At 41.6% G+C, this 22606-nt stretch overlaps 1 protein-coding gene across 1 annotated transcript; it reads right to left on the bottom strand.

The window, feature by feature from the left end:
* Positions 1 to 1620: 1620 nt before the first annotated feature.
* Positions 1621 to 2151, bottom strand: LOC138908368 (uncharacterized). The gene has a single exon (XM_070199030.1). It carries the CDS (start codon positions 2149 to 2151, stop codon positions 1621 to 1623), a length of 531 nt encoding a protein of 176 aa, XP_070055131.1.
* Positions 2152 to 22606: the final 20455 nt, after the last annotated feature.

The raw sequence follows: 22606 nt of genomic DNA, 5'->3' as shown, positions 1-22606 counted from the left end.
AATTTGTTTGCGTGTATTTATTGTCTATGTGTGGGGGCTAACTTGAGCCTTTAATTGCCTTCACATGAAGTCCAACTTGTTTTGTATGTCACCTAGTTTTATCATTTTGAGCAACCTAAGTTAAGTCTAGAACCACCCAAAATAGAGGTCCAAACACCTCCTGGACCATAGGCAGCATGCATAAGGCACAGTTTAGAATCAACTAGCGCGCTTTAGGTAAAAACTTAAAGATAGTAATCAGGTAGTAGGAGATGATAGTCTGTGCCCGCTGAATAATACGAGTAACACCTCACCTCGAGGGAGTTACGAAGTATTATTTATATTGCATGGGCTGATCCTTTAGGCTAAAAAACTTAGGACCACCCATCTTGTCTTAAAGTCAATTATTTGTGTTTATTTGTAGACTTTTTATAATAATTTACCAAACTTCTTGTCTTTCCCTCTTGTTTTTGACTAATTCATATAATTCGAGTTCGGTCGGGACCCACAGTTGTGGACCTCGAGGAATGCCTAACACCTTCTCCTCGAGGTAACTTGAGCCCTTACCCGATCTTTGGTGATGCAAACTGGTTAAACCAGAGTTATTTGCAAATAGGTGTCCTAACGCACCTCAAACCCATTAGGTGGCGACTCTCTATTTTAACACCCTTCCTTTAAAAGAGTTGTTACATGTCGAACCCGATTTCGCGAGAAAGAAGGGGCGCGACAGTTAAGTCATCATAAAATAATTTGAAGGAGTAATTAATAAATATTCAAGCAATTTAAATACAGAAAAATCAAATTTAAAGCTCTAAAAATTAAAGGAAATTATAGAAAAATGATTTTATAGATTTGTAAACTCAATAATGATGTAAAAATGATGTTTTGAAAGTGTATATATATATATATATATATATATATATATATATATATATATATTTGAGAAACTATGAGGGCAAAATTGGGTATCAACAAACAATGGCCATCAATGCTGGATCAATCTTTGTCATCACAAATCATACCAATGACTGGCCCATTATTGTGAGCCGGTAATGGATTGTTGGTCACATTAGGGATCTCTTCGTCCCTTAGCACAATTCGTTTTTCTTCGATCAGGTTTTCGACCACCCTTTTGAGGGCCCAACAATCTTTTGTGTCATGGCCTTTCATTCCTGAATGGTATGTACACCTAATACCGGCCCTGTATGGTGAAGACTCGGGATTTTGCCGATTGGGAGGCACAGGTTGCAATAAACCCAGTTGGATTAGTTTCTAAAGCGGACTGGAGTAAGATTCACCAATAGGGGTGAAATTATTTTTCCTAGGAGGCTCACGAGGACGTGGATTATATTGGTGTGCATTTTTTGGTGGGAGAGTATTATATGGAGCTTGGTAGGGATGGTTATTTCTAGGAGGTGGAGCTCGGGTTTGGTTGTAATGTTCTTGAGGCCGTGTGTAAAGTTGGGCATTTATCACCGCATAGTGGGGTGGTGCCACGGCATAAGCTGCATATTGATGTGGGTAATAGTGTTTTGGGGTTCTTGGTGGCATATAAGAATGGTCAAATGATCGGTAAGATCCTCTTGAATCCAAAGCCAACATGGCTCCCTCCTCCCTCTTTTTGCGATTAGCCAAACCCCCTTAACCGTTATGGATAGATTGGGAGGTAGCTTTAAAGGTAACTTGACTCAATATCCAGCCAGTTTTTAGACCGTTCTCTACCATCTCCCAAATCTTGATGGCCTCAGCAAATGGCTTGCCCATAGCGGACATCATATTCTGGAAGTAATCAGCCTCCTGGGCTTGCAGGAAGACTGTAACCAGTTCTGTTTCTTCCATGGGCAGTTTTACTCTGGCAGCCTGCTCGCGCCATTTGATAGCATACTCGAGGAAACTTTTCGTGATTTTCTTTTTCAAATTAGATAGGGAGTTTCTATCTGGAGTTATGTCCACGTTGTACTGGAATTGTCTGACAAAATCTCGGGCCAAATCGTCCCATATGTGCCAGTGGGAGATTTCTTGATCCATGTACCATTCCGAGGCGATTCCTGTCAAGCTTTCTCTAAAGTAGGCCATTAACAACTCTTCTTTCCTACCAGCCCCTCTCAGTTGATTGCAGTATCTCTTTAAATGAGCAATTGGGTCTCCGTGAACCGGTAAGTAGATGAACATTTGGGAACATGCACAAATCCAAATAGGAAACACATTTTTGGCCACTCAGGCCTTGCATGTTTTTAAATCTCTGTCCAAGCTTCTCATCTTCCGAATGATTTCTTCCTGCTCGGGATTCCTATCTACTCTTTCTTGCTCAATCGGGGACTCATATTGTGGTTGTTGTGCGCACATGTCCAGAGTAACATGAGTCAGGTCAGGCTGAAATTACGGGCCTTGGAAGGTGAATGATGAAGGTTCAAAGCATGGCCTAGGCACAGTTGGTTGTGACATGGTGAAAACCGGTGGTGCGGAGAACAACGTTGATGGTGCTCTGGAGAACGGTGTCTGGGGGTGGACCATAGAAGGCATACCAGTGAAGTTGGATGATGAAGAAAGGTACCCAAATGAGACAAATGGGTTAGTCATAGGGATGTTGGTGGTTCCAACTATCCTTGGGACCAGCTCATGGAAACCGGTAATTGCGCTTGGCGGTTCCCTATCATTGGATCAAGCGTCCCATATTTCCAACATGCGGAGACGCAATATCTTATTTTCTTCGGCAGTTGTCGACTCTGGTTGTGAAATAACCAGCTCAAGGCTATCCTCAGTGTTAACAATGTAGAGAGTTCTTTCTGAAGCCATTGGAACCTTTCCTTTGGATCTTGTAAAATAAGGGTGAGAAGACAGATTACCGACAAAACCAACCACCTGAGCAAAACCTGGCTAAGTTTGCAGACACAACACCCTTGTCAGTTTTGAGACATTTAACAGATAGGGAATCGCACATTGGGGATGCAATGCACCTGAACAGTTAAATGCTTCTACAATATTTTTGCAACGACTGCGTGTTTCATCCCGGCTTTCACTATCTCTTTTTACTCTGTTTTCTTTCATTTCCACTCTCTCTTTCTCTTTTGTTTTGTCATTCCTGGTTTTCTCTTTTGTATTTATCACACTTTTCTTCTTTTTCTTTCACTTATTGCCTCTCAATTTTCTCTTTTTTGTTGATTTTCACTTAGATTAACTATGACTATAATTGAATCCGATGGGGATTGCCTACGTATAATGATGCCGTATGAATCAGACCATTATGTAGTTTAGGGGAATAAATGCAAAATGAAAGTAAAGAAATTTTTTGGGGTTTTTCAAATATTTCATTAACAAAATCTTTTTGATTTTTTCATTACAAAGACTCGAAGACACTGATAACCGACTTAAAATAAAAACATACAGACTCGAAACAAAATAACAACAGACTCGAAATGGACGAAAGGACAAACAGACTTGATGCGAGGAAAAATTAAAATACAGACTCAAAGACTGAATAATCAAGAGCACATATGGGCCTCAAATGTTATTCCGAGGGCCCGCGGGACATCAGCCGGTCTCGGTGGCCTGCGTGCAAGCTCTTCCTGAAGGAACTCTAGATCGGCCAGGACCTGGCGAGCGAAAGACAATACCGAAGAAAAGACATAGCTAGAGTCATATATTTTCACATTCATGGCATTTCATTTCCGTGTAGTCGGCTATTTCCTTGATTCTGAGCTTGATAGCGCCTTTCTCCTGGAGCAATCGCCCGATCTGTTATTCCCGAACTTCCACTATTTCCATAGCCTCGTTGTTTTGGTCTTACAATTTCAACACACTCTCTTCCAATTGGTTAATCAGTGCGTAACAATGTTCTCTTTCTGTCTTGAAATCCTTTACCTGCTGACCCATTTCATTTTCGAGAGTGGCTAACTCTTTCTTCAGAACCGTGACTTCTCTATCATAACTTTGCTTCACCTGGCAGGCTATCCTTGTTTTCTCTTCTACATCTTTCTCCACCCTCGCCCGAACTTTATCCATCTTGGCTTTTGTCAGGTCAGCCGCATGGTCATGTACTTTTTGCCTCAAGTTTCTTATGATTTTTTCATCCCTCTCACTTCTTACCGGCGTCTCGGCGGCTGTTTTTATTTCCCGAAGATGAGCTCGGAGGGCTTTGTTTTCCCGGGCTAACTTTTTATTTTCCCCCTCATCTTCAGTGGCTTGCAACCCACTTTCAAATTTGATAGTTCTAACTTGATGTTCTAGCTTGCTGATGGTGGTACGATATTCTTTCTCTTTGGCCAACCAGACCCACTGTTCTTGTGCCCCCGTCAGTGAATTGTTGGACATGGGGCCTTTTGGCGGGCTGTTTCGGTTCTTGATTGACTCGGGCTCTCTTGCCATACCATGCTGTGTAGTTAGACTCTACCTCACCAGATGATAAATCCCGCACCTGAGTCTGTGGCTCCAGAAACCTACATTCATGCCAAACCAGGTGAACCTTTTCTTCTGGAAATGCAGCCCTTGGGCATAGCTCAATAACCTGCGCACTCAGATCCTCATCATGAGGGACTGCTTGATACCTTCCCAACTGGCATAGAACCCGATGTGGAGCATATCGTTGAATACTCCGAAGACCCATCAATAAAAGAAATCACACGTCGGCAGACATGTAGATAACTTTGTTGACCGGGAGTCAACTGAAAGTCCACTCAATTTGCTTTGTGGTTAAAGGACCCAGATGTGTGAACCATGATTTAGTACCTTCAACTCATAGCCGTTTAGCCTGTTTTCATATTCTTTGATGCAACTGAGGCCGGTTAATCCATAGTTCATGTACCTCGGGAGATGACATAAATGTTCCACCAGCCATATTTGCAAAAGCATATTACAACCCTCAAAGGAATTTGCACCATCTCGACAGGCAGTTAGAGCTCGATAGATCTTTGCGAGAATCATCGGCACAAGAGTGCCGTTGGTCTTCTTGACCAGAAAGTAAGCCGCTCCTGCAACTCCAACTATATGTGTCAGTCACTCCTTGGGCATATCAGAGTGCCTAGGAATGCGACTACGAAGGCTGAACCTCAACGTGCTTCCCACTTGTTTTTCTTTCCCTGGTGACTCAAACCAGTATCTGGAGCCTCAAACCCGTGGGGGTCCCCGTACCGACTATACAAAAAGTGGAATGTGCAGAAACCTTCGACCAAATTCTCATTTGAACTTGCTGGTTAATGCCCAGAAAGTCCAAAAATTTATGAGGGGTCATAGTTCTGGGTGCTGTTGGATATTGATGCCTAAGACTCCCGTCAAAACCAGCGTAACCTGTTATCTCCTCCAGCGTAAGGGTCAATTCAAAATCCAAGAAGTGGAAAACATTATGTGCCGGCTCCCAGAATGGTATCAGTGCCTCAATTAGATCAACCCTGGGCCTAATCTTCAGAAGAACTGTGAGCCTACCTAATGCTTTAGTCACAGAACGCTTGCCGACCTCCCCTAGGTCATTCCACCACATGTGGAGTCTTACTGGAATCTCATCTACAACCCGAAAAGGTATATTCTCAACGGTGCTCATTCTGCACGTAAATTGAGGATAAATAATCAAAACCGACACATTTTCCAAAAATTCAGTTCAACAAACTCAGTAACAAAATAGGGGTTGTTTTTGCAAATACGACCCTTTAGCACTTGAAGAAAGTTTTTAGGGTTGTTCCTGCCAATTGATGTTGATTATAGGAAAAAGACTGACTTGGGTTTACATTGTGGCTATTCTTGCAAAAACAGCCTTCCGGCGTCCCAAGAGAACATTTTAAGGCTATTTTAAAAAAAACGGCTGCTGGTGAGGACCATGTTTTCAAAAAGGTTCTTATTTTGGTCAATTTTGCAAAAATGAGGCCGGACGTGATAGGGGTTGCCTACGTATCTCACATCTGGTGAGAATCAGACCCGCGTAGTTCGGTAAGTGTTGACACAACAGAAAAACATGGCTTTTTAAAAACATTTGGCTTATTTTGAAATGACTTTTCTTTTTCCTTTTTTTCAAATTTTCGGCAAAGTTTGGGGATTTTTCAAATACCTGAATTTTTCAGAACCGGGTAAATTTTCTCTCTCCTACATCAATCTTAGTGTTTTTCTTGATTTTCTTTCCCTATTCTAGAAGTCGGTCAACATGCAAGCCGAAACAAACAAATGCATAAGTAGCACGTAAAAATGCATCAAGATGGTCTTTTAATTTGGGTGCACCTGTCCTAGACGGACCCAACCCTTGTGATGAGTCCGCAAAGTCAAATGCACGTGATGCAAACAAACGTTCCTACTAGAGATTCGACATGAGGCTATGTTATTTTAGGTTTAAATCCTATGTGTTTTGTTCTAGACTTGGCTTACCCGAGCGGACAACTCGAGCGGGGGCCGAGAGGGGCAGCGTACCGGGAATACAGAAGCTTCACCGACTTTGCAACTTGTCTGATTCTCGTTCTAAAATTTGGGGTATGACTCTAACAGAAAATAAGCCACGCGAAGCGCATGCTTCTCAGAAGATTTTGAAGACTTAGAGAGAAGAAGGGTGTCGTAACAGATTTATATACAGTTCATACAATATTAAAGCGGTAAAGAGCGACAATTAGCATATTAGGCCCAAACATGTAATATCAGACAATCACAAGAAAGCCAAGCATAACAGTTATTCTAACCTCGAATTCTGAGCCCTGAACCGGAGATTCTGGGTTCGTATCCCCAGCAGAGTCGCTAGAGCTGTCACACCTCCTTTTTTCGAAGAATAGGGAGTTTTTCCAATTAAAGTGACATTGTTAGAAATGGGATTATTTATTTAATTCAGAATCGCCACTTGGGATAATTATTATAGTGTCCCAAGTCACCGGTTTATTTTAAAATTCCAAATCGAGAAAATTGACTCTATTTATGGTCCGCGAACACAGAAGACCGGGTAAGGAATTCTGTTAACCCGGGAGAAGGTGTGAGGAACTCCCGAGTTCCGTGGTTTTAGCACGGTCGCTTAACAAATAATACTTGGCTTAATTGTCTGATTTATTACACATCTAAAAGCCTATTGTGCATTTTATCTTTTACCGCTTTTAATTAAATTGTAATCGCTTTTTAGTATTTATGGGGTTATTTCTCGAATAAGTTACGATGTCGTACAATTGTTGTTTTGGTACACATTGCAAACCGCGCCACGTGAAATGCACCAGCGATTTATAACATGTTTATTATTATTATTATTATTATTATTATTTTTTGAAGTTATAGTCGAGTCGCATGAAATGCACACCTGAATTTGGAATTATGTATCACGACTATGCCACGGGAACCGTACCCATAGTCGCGATGATTTATTTACGCGCCTAAAGAAAACTACGATATTTATGAATCATTTTCCTAAACTACCTTTAAGATTTGTTGTAAGGTTTCAGCGTATGGAAACGTTGAGGCATGGAAGATGTAATCCAATTACTTAAACCTTTGTTAGATTGATGTACGACTACATCATTATGGGCTCGAACCTATGTGACTCTAAATATTAAAACTAAGCCAATACAGAAAAGGGGTCTATATTTGGAATCAATCTAAATTTACCAAGTCATTAAGGCCCCTTTTGGCATGAATAAACGGGCTTCACATTGAAGCCCAAAGCATCATTTGAGCTTTTAGTACCAAGGTCATGACTCCCATTTTTGTTCTATCCTTTTGCTGGGCCAACCTTTTAGGCCAAACAACCTTGATTTGCTTACAGCAGAAATTATGAAATTAACTTAACATGATAGAATTGCATATGAAATCAACATACAGGGTCGTGATTGTTCTTCAATACACACACAAATTTGCAACCAATTAATCTTATCTTATATTTATAGCCTATGTGATGAATTGATGAACAACAGTTTTCATAACTAAACACCTTCTGAAATCTGAATTAAGTTAAATATAGTGTTTAAAGTCATAGCCACATTCCAATTCCAATTTTACACAATTAATGACTTCTGAGAGAACTATATGATCAACTCATCTTCTAAGTGCAGTTTTTTCTATCCAAGAGAAACCAGATTCAACATGAAAGTTTCTAATCTTCATTTTTGGCCTATGGTTTTTCAACTCATGAAATTATAACACTTAGAGAGATAACCTTAACACAAAATTTTAAGCCAACAAACGTCATACATGACTCATTTCCATTGAAAAGTGTTCGAGTACAATCAAGAGTTTCATGTGTCTAAACCCTCTGCTAGTTGAAGCTCAACTACCAAATTTAGCCAGAACAACAACACCCAAACTACACTTTTCAGAACTTCAGCACCACTCGAACTCCCAGAACGTGAAACAGGAGAAACATACATTGGACTAGGTTTGAAATCGTTGAATGAGTGTGACCAACTAGTGATCAAAGTGACCAATTCAAGAACATGTACCTTATTACATTAATAGGCATCAACTAATCAAACTACTACATGAACACTGATTTTTTACAATTACTTATGTTCCAAAGTGAGGCTAAGTAAAATGTGCAACACACATCAGTAAAGCAGACATCAACACCTAAAGGAATCATAGACATCCATAAATATTAGACAAATTGAACACATGAGGGAGCACCAAAACAGTAGATATTCTTTCGTCCCGGCAGAAATCATTACCTCATTCTGGACTGAAAATCGATATTTACTCTTTAATGTGCCTCATATAAATCTGAAAGCACTGATCCCAGGTCCAATGATCTCGTCTCACCCAGTACAAGCTGCTCAGGCAATAAGCCACCTCAGACACTGCCAAAAGTCTCATATGATGCCACAACAAACTCGAATGTGATACATAAGGAAACGAACTCTGGAAAGATCTACTCAACCCATGTAACTAATTTAAACAACCGAAAAGATGTTATGAACCTTCCTCAGGAAATGAGAAGAAAAACACATAATAATCGATATGGGAAATTGTACTCAATATCACACTGTTGCAGCATGTAATTCGATCCACACATGATACTGTTGCGGCGTGCAACCCGATCCAACCATGATACCCGTGGCAGCGTGCCACCCGATCCAATCAACATATCTGTGGCGGCGTGCCACCTGATCCAACCATATACCCGTGGAGGCGTGCCACCCGATCCACACATAATAATCTAAAGAAAACACACATCGAGCCGTAACGCTTATACTCACGAAGTGCCTAAATATCAATCATAAGCACGCCAATTGCATAATACAAATCCCGTGGAGATGGGTAGCGTCACGTGCTATAAAACTCAAGCACAACTAAGGTGTGATATATGATCTGCATCTCAAGAGCCATCTTGCTCACATAACACCACAAACTATACCGGATCTCAATATGAGTGCGAATAATCAAATCGCCTCATAACCCACATGGCACAATAGAGACTACACGGAAGGGCCGACAACAGAAATATCATCCAAGGCCCGAAGACCCCTCCGAAAATAATGCTATGCTGGAATGAACACATCCGACCTGATATAGGGCCCACATTCACGTTTAGATCCATCCACGGACCTCAAACCGATTCTGATCATACCATGCTTGGCTAAATAGCCCCTCAAGGACCCACAATGACCTATTCACGACACATAAGAATAGCCATCAAATTCGAAATGAACTCACATAGTCCACATCCCAAGGAAAAGAATGCCTATCAGGCATATACTCTCGCACTTGCGATATTACCATGACCTCTATATTGGGTCACAATCTTTAATAATCAAGTGAATGACATGTCAAACTTATACAAATCCCCCCAGTTGGGCATTCTCCTACGACCATTCCGCTCAGGTTGAAAGTCTGCACATCCATACCACCGGCCATACTAATGTCGTAAAGCGAATCGGGAATCCGCAAATCAGTACACCAAGCCTCTTACACAGGACACCGATCTCAGGTGACCCTGAAGACAATATCAGCTCACTCTAAACATCTGAATTCTTCCCTGCTCATCCGACCTCTTAACATTCTTGTCGACATCAAATGCAACCTTGACTCTGAACCTCCAATTCCCATGCCGCTCACTACACCTAACATACCAATACGCAAGAGTACAAGAATTTCATCATAACTCCCGAACCACCAACAGGGTACACACTTCATCATATAGAAACCTTTCACTTAACTCATTTCAGGAGAACCATTGCCACACCTGACTAAATTCCCATAACCGTAAAAAATACAAACCTCGAGTAGTGGTCTAAACCACCATAATTTCTTCCGGGATCCATATACGCATAACAGGCCATACTACTCGAATGCCTCCAAATAAAATCAATTACGGTGGCCGTAAAATCTCGCACGTACCGCCACAAATCACATGTATAACTCAACACGCTAAATAAACTGATCATTGCCACCATCATGCCAATTCAACCATTGCTAACCGATCCGACTTCCTTTAATTTACTCCGTACTTGCCTTAGGAACAATAATAGCTCTATTTAAAACATAACAAAACCAAATCCGCACACATCCGAAGTGACCTTATTTCACGAGACCATGCTGTCTCATAACCCATGAACCATCACATACTTTCCTTGTGCGCATATTAGTATCTTCTACAGGTACACACATTCTGATAATTCTTCCATGAATTCGAAGTTATTTTCTCCCGTTCCTATGATCCTGCACCGCATACTGTAGACAACATAGAACATTCCAAGTCCCCTTTTTCATAATCCACTGCCAAAAACTCGATACTTAACCATACCACAGACTTGAAATCCTTAGGCATCGCACCTTAAATTTTGAACATACTAGGACTATTGTTGAGAGTCACCCACTCTGACTTGTCCCCGAATATAATCAAACTCCAAGACCCTGCTAGCACATGAACTCCCTCTCAAAGAAGCAACTGGCTGAATTCCTCTCCTTATACATCACATCCACACGAAGCATAGACTCTGAGTCTTCCCAAAACCTGAACATGAACCGATAAGGCCAAAATAGCACACATTCCTCAAATCCCTTGCTCAAATTACCAATGATGTTTTCTTTCCTTAGTCATAATAACCCACCAATACACCGATAACCAGAAACCGGACAAGTTGACAACTACGCAATCCAATCATAGACGGTGGGGCTCTCCCACATAGCTTGAAGCTACAATTACATAACCCTGGGACTTGTCGAGGTTCCTTATTCCCCATTGACATCAACTAAAAGTCCAACAACGCATTCCAAAGTCGAAGTCATGTTGCATCCAAATAAAATCCATGGTCCTAGTCACTGCCCATCACGATTCCCAAATTGCTCTAAGCTTCCCTCCAGGTGTGTGGCTATCCTACCACAAAACCCATATTCTACTCTGCCACTCTCCCACTTTGGTCAAACCCTCTCCTTTAAGCAACTCCTCGACTTCTACTTTTCACACTTGACCTCATAACAATTCAACCACTGCAAGACACCTCCCACATGTCCTTCCTCGTCCTTCACTGCCCAATTGTTGCTCCAAAACCGAATCCATCTCTGTAATATACGAACACATGAGTCGCCACCAACTCTAAACCTCTTAGAAGATCATTTTTCTCGACCCATCAATACTAGAAGTACCAATTTGATTCTGAAATCGCTACACTCTGTTATCTATGACAACCGCATCTCAGGTAACATTTCACAACACCCTGCCTCGAAGGCAAATTGAAAAAGACCATAACATCGGCGAACCTTAACGCGTTCAACAAGGACGATGACACCACATCACAATTGAGAACTCTACCGTGCTCGAAAATACCAAGTTCTGTTATTCCATCAACCCAAATCTAAACATTCCTAGTCCGATTGCCTTTCCTCCGCCGGAAATAAAATGTTGAACTTCTGAATCATACACTGAGAAAGACCTCATTTCAAGTCATTCACGGCCTCGACGCATAGACAGGCATCCTACCATTACACAAACACGGTGCAATAACAATGCACGAATCGTCATAACATTCAATGCCAAATCTCAAAACCATAGGAAATATTGATGCTGAGCTAAAATGACAGGACGACCTTCCGCAAGGCGATGGTAATAGCCCAATCAAATACGCAGGCAGAAATATTCTGCACCACCTCTGTAGTACCATGAAAATTTCTCGATTCCCAATCTATAACAAGCACTTCACATCGCATAAGATTGAATAGGAAAGAAATAAAGGTACAAGCCTCAAAAGAATCAATTCGCACGATAAAGAATCAAGAAGGGAAGTGCTCCTAATAGCCTTATAGCCTCTCGAAGATAAGTACAGACATCTCCGTACCGATCCACAAGACTCTACTAGACTCGTCCATGACTCGTGAGACCTAAGTGAACCTACTGCTCTGATACCATGTAGTCACGACCCAAAATCTATTAAAGGTCGTAATGGCGTTGGACATCGCTGTCAGGCAAGCCAAAAATAAATAATTAATTTGGTTCTCATTTTAATATATTTGAAGTCATATTTCCGTCGATTAAATAGTAAAAGATGGAATTTTACAGAGTAAACAATAATATTTTTAACAATTTTAGTACAGGACAAACCATAATCACCCCAAAACCCGGTGTCACAAGTGCATGAGCATCAATTAGGAATGTAAAATAAAATACAACATATGTCCGGAATATAAATTTGGACATGAGAAATATAAATACTCTAAAGGAGACTCTGCCGGCTGCGGGTCGTAATATGGAATGCAACTCACATAAGTCCCCGCATGCATACACTCTTCTGCTCTCACAAGGCCACTAGTCACATATGTACCTGCACAAAAATGTACAGCAAGTATAGTATGAGTACGTAAATCCATGTGTACCCAGTAAGTATCTAGCCTAACCCCGGAGAAGAAGTGACGAGGGGTCGACATCGACACTCACTAGTGGTCCAATAATATCAAGTACAGTAAGGAGGTGATCAAATATGAGGCAAAGTAAATAAATAAAATAAACAAGTGTAAATATGTGGTACAATTATCCTCCTTACAATAAACTCAAGCTCTTAATTAGCAAATTCCTCCTCAACCGGAGCATATATATGTCTATACTGGATCTCACCAAGCAGATTGTTATAATTCGAATCCGGGGGAAATTTACATATACCCTGGCTTCTTGCCAAATATTACGCACGATTCCATGAGGATATGATATAGGAAATGCCGAGGCATACGACCCGATCCAACATAAATATTTAAATTGTGCACTGCCGAGGGTCGAACGACATGAATCATAGATGCATCTATTAAACTGTCGAGGCGAATGGCTCTCTCCAATAAGAGTGTGGTACATAAATCCTTCCGAGGCGAACGGTCCGATCACATAAGAGTGAAATACATAATTCCGCCGAGGAGAACGACCCGATCCCATAAGAGTGAAATACATAATCTTGCCGAGGCGAACGGCCCGATCCCATAAGAGTGAAATACATAATCTTGCCGAGGCGAACGGCCGATCCCATTAGAATAAGAAGCTTTGACGGGTCCTTGAACCCACTCACGAATAAACGTGTGAGTTGTAATTTCTTTAGCAAAAACCTTTCAATGAAGTATATATATCACGGAAACATGCCGTAAGAGGAGTAAAGTTATTCGGTCACTAATCATGAACTCCTGAAGTCGCTACAATAGCAAGTCTAATTTCAATTAGAAATGCAAAATAGAGGAATTTAATAGGCGAGAAAATGCTCAAATAGTGCAGCTGCATCATGATGTGAACCTTAGCCTACCCAAACTATAACATGAATGTAGCTACGTACGGGCTCTCATCACCTCGCGCGTACGTAGCCCCCATAACAAGTAGCACACATCAACAAGTAGCACCTACGGTCCAATAGCCGCTCCTGTGGCTCCGCACCTACGAAAATTCCATCGCAGGTGCGGCTCCAGCTCGGCCCAATAGTCCCCGCATCTGCTCATCATGTAGCGCATTTGTGCGTCCGCTTCTGCGCCCAACCTAGCACACATGCGTCTGCGCTTCTGCGCACAGATGTGCTGCTTCTGCGGTCCTCAGTAGTATTGGCCCCTCTACTTCTGCACTTGGCTTGCTGCTTTTACGGTGTCCTACCTGCGGCCCTTTTTCCGCAGGTGCAATTACACCAGAACTCAGGCCCTTCAGCAACACAATAAAACTCCCAGTTGTTCCGTTGACCATCCGAAATTACCCCGAGACCATCGGGACCTCAACCAAATATACCAACACATCCCAAAGCACATTACAAACTTAGTCGAGCCTTCAAATCACGCCAAACAATATCACATTTATGAATCGTACCCCAATTTGAGCTTAATGAACATTAGAACTTCAAACTTCTACCTTCGATGATGAAACCTATAAAATCATGTCCGATTGACCTTAAATTTTGCACACAAGTCATAATTAATATTACGGACCTACTCCAACTTCCGTAATCAGAATCCGACCCCGATATCAAAAAGTCCACTCCCGGTCAAACTTTCCAAAAACCTTCAAATTTTCAACTTCCGCCAAATGACCCCGAAATGACTTACGGACCTCCAAATCCACATCCGGACGTGCTCCTAAGACCAGAATCACCATATGATGCTATTCCCAGACTCAAAATCCAAAACAAACATTGATAACATTGAAATGCCAATCCAAATTTATGAAATCCTTCCAAAATACCAACTTCCACAATAGGCGCTGAAACGTTCCCGAGTCATCCAAAACCCGATCTGGACATACGCTCAAGTCCAAAATCATCATAAAAACCTGTTGGAACCTTCAAATCCCGATTCCGATGTCGTTTACTCAAAAATCACACTTTAGTCAATATCTCCAACTTAAGGTTTCCGAAATTAGAATTTTTTATCAAAATCAACTCCGAACTTTCCGAAATTAAATTCCAACCACGCGTACAAGTCATAATACCTGAAGTGAAGCTGCTCAGGGCCTCAAACCGCTGAATGACATGCTAGAGCTCAAAACAATTAGTCGGGTCGTTATAGCCACATTACAAACCCTACCCATTTGGTTGAATTGACCATCTATTTGAACCTTATACCTCTCGCGAGTACTTAAATTTATTATGAACTTTGTAAAAGTTGAAGTGTGGGGTGGTTGGTTTGGATTTTGAGTGGAACTATTGAAATAAGGAGAAAGGTGCAATGTTTTGAAAAAGTAAGAGCCACTTGAATTGAAAAAGAAAGAAAAAATAAGTGTATGATTGTGAAAAATGTTCCTTGATAGTGGTAACTTGATGTAATTGTGCTTAAAGAAGTAGGGAGTTAATGTATGTTGATGTGAATGTGGAGTTATGCTTTGACATAAGTATGGGGTTTTGAATGGTTAATTGTATGTACTATAGTGCTTAGGGAGGTGTAGTCACTCTTATATCTAAATGTATCCTACCCATCCCGTAGCCTACATTATAACCAATTTAAGTCCTGCTTGATCCTTGACTGAATGAGCTCAACTAGTATAGTAGTACACTACGAGCAAGCCTATGGTACGTCGTTTGTGGTATATAAGTGTTACGTATGAGAGTGAGTGAATTCTTTCTGTCTTGAGTTCCTGATTGTTCTTAAATTTTATTGGGTGTGGAACTACTCTCTATTGTTGTGTGATGGCACTTGATTCATGAAGGAAAGGTAATGTCATTGACCTCTGTGTTAGAGTAAGTGAGCGGGTTGTGAAAAATGCGTGGTGCTTTTGAGTCACATTTTGAGGCTAGGATGTTATGGTACTGTACTTAATCTGTTTTAAATATTCTTGGTGTGATGAGTTATGAGAGTTGTTGAAAAAGGTCGTGTCTATGCGAAGTGTAGTTTCATTGCTCGAGGACGAGCAATGGTTTAAGTGTGGGGTCTTGATGGTAGGCTATAATATCGTATTTTAGTTACTTATTGCACTCTAATTTACTGCACTTTATTCATGTTTGAGCTTTAATTGATAGTGTTTTGCACTTATTGTGTGTTTTATGCCATGTAGGAGTGATTCCGAGCTTTGTAGATGTTGTGGAGCTAATCCGAGCTATTTGGAGCTTTGAAGTCTGAGTAAAAACCCAAGGGATTAAGACGGGATCGTGTACGGGGGTCGAGGACCAAGTTTAGACATCAAAAATCGAAGTTTGATCCGTACTCGGAGAAATCCCCACTGCCGCGGCGCGTGGGGCGCCGCAGGTGTGCAATTTCTTGTTGTCTGTCAGAACTTAGCTCTCTGGATTTTTCCACTAATGCCCCGCATGGCGCGTCGCCCCATGCGGCGTACCTATGCAATGTTTACAGAGTTATTTTCATTTCAGCTAGGAGAAGGTGGTTTCGTCTAGGACCGATCCTACTTGGTATAAATATATGGAAAAATATTATTTTCTTGACTTTTGACACATATTAGACCTAAGGAGGCTAAGGCCTCATTTGTTTGCACTTAATGGAGGTCTGAATCTTAATCATTCAGATCTAGCCCATTAAGTTCATTTGTTTTTTTAAATCTAACCCTAATTATTCAGATCCAGCCCATTAAGTCCATTTGTTTTTTCTCTTTTAAAAGCTCTTAATAGGTCTGAAAGGATCTTATTCAGTCAGATACAAAACAGAGCCCTACTAGCATTCAGACTCTTTGGAAAAAAATTATACGACTTTATTTCCACAAAGATTCGCTCAACGATAAGGCTTTATTTTAGCAAAGTTTCACGCTTCGCTTCTTTATCTTCTGTGCATAAGTATCACGCCTCTCTCCACTTTCCATCTATCATCGCCTGCTCAAACTTGTTTTCTCTTGAACATGTAAGATTCTAAAACCTCTAGAAAGTATTTTATTATTATATTTTGAAATTTGCAATATGCTTGCCTATTATTTTGTGAAAATATACTTGTATGAGTTTCAAGATTTCAATTCGTATTCTCTAATAGTTAATTCTATAGTGAAAAATTAAGGAAAGCGTTGTTGCAAAACTTTTCAAAAGTTGCAGTAGCTTTCCGTTTTAAATTACAAGTAACAAATTCAGGTTGAGTGTACTGCAAAAAAATACAAGCTGTTATTTCCTCATATCGAGACTCTAGAAAAGGCATGTTGTTCTTCTACACAAGTAGGAGTACACAACTAGTCCATACTTGTCAATGACTGATTCAAACTGAGTAAGTACAAAATGTAGACATACCTAAATGCAGAAAATCAGCAATTAAAGGACCAAATAAAGGTCGGAAATCCAGGGACTGGAGCTCAGTAGTGATGAACTAGAAGAAACAGCCCCAAATCTTAGCTAAATGCAGAAAATCAGCTAGACAAAACCAAACCAAAGTCTGAAACCAGGAGATGGATCTCAGCAACTTAGGAACAACAGAATCAGCAGCCACTTGAAATCCCAGCAGAATTGAAACAAAACCAGTAGAAAAATAGAAGTAAAAGCAACTTTGAATTCTTTCTTTTTTGTTTTCTGTATCTAATTTGAAACTCAAGAAAAGAAAAATCAGTGTGAAATGAAGAAAGGAATGTGTCCTTTTTCTGCAGAGAATGAGTGTGTTATATAGAGTGTAGGGGGTGTCCTATATGAGGGAAAGGGGGAGAGAATATAGAAGAATACGTCAGCTGATATTCAGGGAAGAAGGCATATGTTATTAACAGAAATGGATAGTTGTCCAATTCCAAAGATTCATTCCTATTTTCACACCCCTAAAATTACCCCAATTTTAACCTAATTTCTATATCTTTTGCATTTTAATCCCTTATCTAGAAGCTTCCTACATAACTATCTGAGAATCCCTAAGTTTTCATATTCTCTTAGCCCCCATCAATTTCTGGTTATTACTATTTATTCCTAAAAGCAGACTAACATTTAGATCCTAATTAAAAGAGGCAGATGTTATCAAAACTGATTAGGAAAAGACCATTAATTAGGACAGAATATTTAGCAATTAATTAATTTCTAAGAAAATAAAATGTAACGACTCGGCCGGTCGTTTTGAGAGTTGTAGTCCCGTTCCCCCATTTACTATTCATTTTATACTTTAATGTTGTTATGTGACTTGTCGGGGTAGTCGGTTCAGGTCCGATGAGATCTCAGAATGAAATGAGACACTTAGTCTCAAGGTTAAAAGCTTAAGTAGAAATTATTGACCGGATATTGATCTTTGAGTAAACAACTCCGGAACAGAGTTTTGATGATATCGTTAGCTCCGTTAGGTGATTTTGGACTTAGGAGCGTGTCTGGATTGTGATTTAGAGGTCCATAGTGGAATTAGGCTTGAAATGGTGAAAGTTGGAATTTTAGGAAAGCTCGATCGGGAGTGGACTTTTTGATATCGAGATCGGATTACAATTTCGGAAATTGGAGTAGGTCTGTAATGTCAAATGTGACTTGTGTACAAACTTTGGGGTCAATCGGACGTATTTCAATAGGTTTCGGCATCGTTTGTAGAAATTGGAAGTTCAAAATTCATTAGGCTTGAATGTATGTGCAATTCGTGTTTTTGATGTTGTTCGAAGTGATTTGAGGGCTCGACTAAGTTCTTATCGTATTTTAGGACTCGTTTGTATGTTTGGTTGAGGTCCCGGGGGCCTCGGGTTAATTTCGGATGGTTATCAGATCGATTTGAAGTTTGAGGGACTACTGAAACTCACCAGCTTCTGGTGTAATCGCACCTGCGGAATGGGGATCACACGTGCATACTCACAGAAGAGAGAAGGGAGCCACAGAAGCGGCCAGGGAGGAAGTGATCAGAGGTCGCAGGTGCGAGGTTATTTCCTCAACTGTATAGTCGCAGATACAGTGTTAGGGCGCAGAAACGGAGGGCTCACAGGTGCGATGGGGAATTTCGCACTTGCGGTTGCCCAGATGCGAGGCGAGGACCGCAGAAGCGGAGGCCCAGCTCCAATGGTTCACCACAGAAGTGGAATTTTGGTCACTTCTGCCATACCACAGATGCGGTTGAGTGTCCGCAGAAGCGGAAAAGATGGACATAAAGTTAAATACAAGGGTTCGCAATTTTGACTTCATTTCAAGCATGGTTTAGGTGATGTTTGAGAGGGTTTTCTAGAGGATTCTTGAGGTAAGTCCCTTGTGCTCATTTTTTATCAATAATATTGCTTCCCCATTTATTTTCCCACCTAGTTGGTGTGCATTTAAGGTGTAAATTGTTAGTTTGAGGCTAGGGATTTGGAGAGTTTGATTTGGGGATTTGGGTGACGATTGGGTGTCGGGTTTTGATAAATTTGGTATGGTTAGACTCATGGTTGAGTGGGCTTTCGGGTTTTGTGGATTTTATCAAATTTTGAGACGTGGGCCGGCTTTTGAGCCAATTTTTGATTTTGAATAGTATCTTAGCATTTTCTTATGGGGTTGATTCCTTTAGCCCGTATTGATTATGTCGCATTGTTTATGGTTAAATTCAAGACTTTCGTAGGCCGTTTCACGAGGCAAGGGTGTATTGGAGTAGAGATTTTCTCGTATTAAGGTAAGTAATAGTTCTAAATATGGTTTTGAGGGTACGAAACCCCATATTACGTGTCATGTATTTGGTTATAAGGTGACGCACATGCTAGGTGACGGGCGTGTGGGCGTGCACCGTAGGAATTGTGACTTGGTCAAATTCCATGGAATTGTGTGGTTGAATAATCTGTTGTTATCTGTACATTTTCCATGTATTAGAGAAATTGAACCACAAATCATGTTTTGACTATGTGTTGGCACTGTTGGGACCCACAGAGGTCGTGTACATGTTGCATTATCTGCTAAATTGTTGTTTTGTACTCGGTCACAGTTTTACTTCTATATTATATCTCAGTCTCTGTTGTTCCTTGTTGATACATTATATCATTTCTGTTGGGGATGACTTTCATGACTACTGAGATCCCGAGAGACTGGAGAGATTTACAACTGAGTGAGGCCGAGGGCCTGATGGAGAGATAGTAATACTGTAGCACGTGAGTTGTCCGTGCAGCACGTGAGTTGTCCGTGTGGATACATATATTATACTGTAGCACGTGTGTTATTAGTGCAACACGTGAGTTGTCCATGCGGATTATAGCGCTTGGGCTGAAAGAGCTGCTCCAGAGTCTACAGACCCCCAGTGAGCGCAGGTACCTACTGAGTGCGAGTGCTGAGTGAATAGGAGGACTGAGTGACTGTGGCCCTAAGAGGATGCATTTGATTTCATTATTGTTGCACTTAACTACCATTTATCATTTTCTTGAAATTTCTGAAAGATATTACACTCTCTTTCACTTAAACTTGTCATGGAATAACTGTTGACCTAATTTATCGAACTTGAGAGCATGCCTACTTTCCTATGTTGAAATCACTATAATTGAACTATAACTGTGAAGCTCCTCACTACTTTCAATTCTTTATTTAGTCTTGTTACTTACTGAGTTGGTTGTACTGACGCTACATCCTGTGTGGAGACCCAAGTGCATCCGGTCACAGCGGTTTATGAGTTGTGGAGTTCGGATTCTCGGAGACTATCGAGGTAGCTGCTTGGCGTTTCGCAGACCTTATTTGTTCTCTCCTATATTTCCACTTATTTTGTTTAGTTTGAGATTATCATAGACAGTATTTTCCGGACTTGTGATGTATAGATGCTCATGTACTCAGTGACACCCCGATGTTGGAAATTTCCACGTTGTATTTTGGGTTCCTATCCCGTTTATAAAATCTTTTATTGTTTAAACTGCATAATTCGATTTATGTTAAAAGTGTTGGAAATATTTTTAAATGTCGGCTTGCCTAGTACCACGATAGGCGCCATCACGACAGCTTAGGATTTTGGGTCGTGACAAGTTGGTATCAGAGCCTGTGTTATATAGGTCTCATGAGTCATGAGCAGGTTTAGTAGAGTCTTGCGGATCAGTACGGAGATGTCTGTACTTATCTTCGAGAGGATGCCGAACCCTTAGGAAATTTCACATTCTTATATTCTTGTCGTACAGATTTGTTGGTTCCGGTAACTAAACTTTTATATTCTAATCTCTCATAGATGGTGAGGACATGTGCTACCGGACATGATGGATAGCCACCAGTACCACCAGCCAGGGCCATAAGAGGCCGAGGTCGCGGTAGGGGCAGAGGTGCAGCTAAAGCAGCACCTGCAGATCCACCAGTTTCTCCAGCTCAGGAGGAGGTTCCAGGTATAGTTGCGCTAGTGGGGCCAGCTCAGACACCAGTTGTGCCCATTGTGATTCCAGGCCTTCAGGAGGCGTTGGCCCAGATATTAATAGTTTGCACTGGTCTTGCTCAGGTGGTTTTGGCTCAGGCCGCACCAGCCACTTCTCAGGTTGGGGAGGTACTCATACCCCCGCTGCCCGTACTCCAGAGCAAGCGATCCAGGGACTTCAGACACCGAAGGTACTACCCGCCCAGCAGGTTGCAACAGCTCAGACCCCGGTGGTCCCAGTTATGGCTGATGATGAGCAGAGGAGACTTGAGAGATTTGGTAGGCTTCAGCCTCCATCATTTAGCGGTGCTGAGTCGTGGGGTCTCGTTCACTACTTTTTAGCTTTTTGGGGCTACCTTCAGATGGTGGGAGGCTTATGAAAGGCGCATGCCGGTCAGTGCAGCACCACTTACATGGCAGGAGTTCTCTGTTATACTTTTAGAGAAGTTCGTGCCGCAGTCTCGCAGGGAGGATTTGTGCAGATAATTTGAGCAGCTTCGGCAGGATAGAATATCTGTGACCCAGTACAAGATAAGGTTTTCTGAGTTAGCTCGCCACATAGTATGCTTAGTTCCCATTGATAGGGAGAGGATCATGAGGTTCATTGATGGCCTCACGTATCAGCTTTAGTTGCTTATAACTAAAGAGAGGGTATCTGGTGCAACTTTTGATGAGGTGGTTGACATTGCTCAGCACATAGAGATGGTTCGTAGCCAGGAGCGCGGTGAGAGGGAGGCCAAGAGGCCCCGAGGTTTGGGCGGTTTCAGTGGTGTACCTTCTGGGGGGGAGTCCTACCACAGCAAGGGTCGTCCTTATAGGCCCGCTCAGATGACTCGACCAGCTCATCGTGGCACATCAGCTAGCCACGGTTCTTATATTACTCACTCAGGCTAGTCTTTATTCAGTGCACTACCAGCGCAGAGTTATTACCATGCCTCATCTGCTTAGATTTCTATAGATAGTTCCTCGAGTTATCAGGAGCAGCAGTTCCATCAGAGGAGGGGTTGTTTCGGGTGCAGAGACTTTGGTCATATCTAGAGAGATTTCCCTAGGTTGTTGTGTGGGGCTCCACAGCAGAGTTCTCGGCCGATGACACCAGCACCAACAGTTACACCACCCACCCACCCAGCTCGGGGTGGGGCTCAATCTACTAGGGGTCTCCCTAGAGGGGGAGGCCGATCAAGTGGCGGTCATGCCCGATTGTATGCTATCTTTGCCAGACCAAATGTTGTTGCCTTCGATGCAGTGATCACAGGTATTGTCTCAATATGCCACAGGGATGCCTCTGCATTATTTGCCCCTGGTTCCACTTATTCGTATGTATCATCGTATTTTGCTCATTATCTGGATATGCCCCATGAGTCCTTAGTTTTATCTGTTCGTGTATCTATGCCAGTGGGGGATACTATTGTTTTGGACCGTATATATCGGTATTGTGCAGTGACTATTGGGGGATTGGAGACTAGAGCTGATCTCTTATTGCTTAGTATGGTGGACTTCGATGTGATCTTGGGTATGGATTGGCTGTCTCCATGTCATGTTGTTCTGGATTGTCATGCTAAGACCATGACATTGGCGATGCCGAGGTTGC

Source organism: Nicotiana tomentosiformis, chromosome 3, assembly GCF_000390325.3.
Source record: "Nicotiana tomentosiformis chromosome 3, ASM39032v3, whole genome shotgun sequence".
NCBI lineage: Eukaryota > Viridiplantae > Streptophyta > Magnoliopsida > Solanales > Solanaceae > Nicotiana > Nicotiana tomentosiformis.
This window is presented reverse-complemented; position numbering and strand designations above follow the sequence as displayed.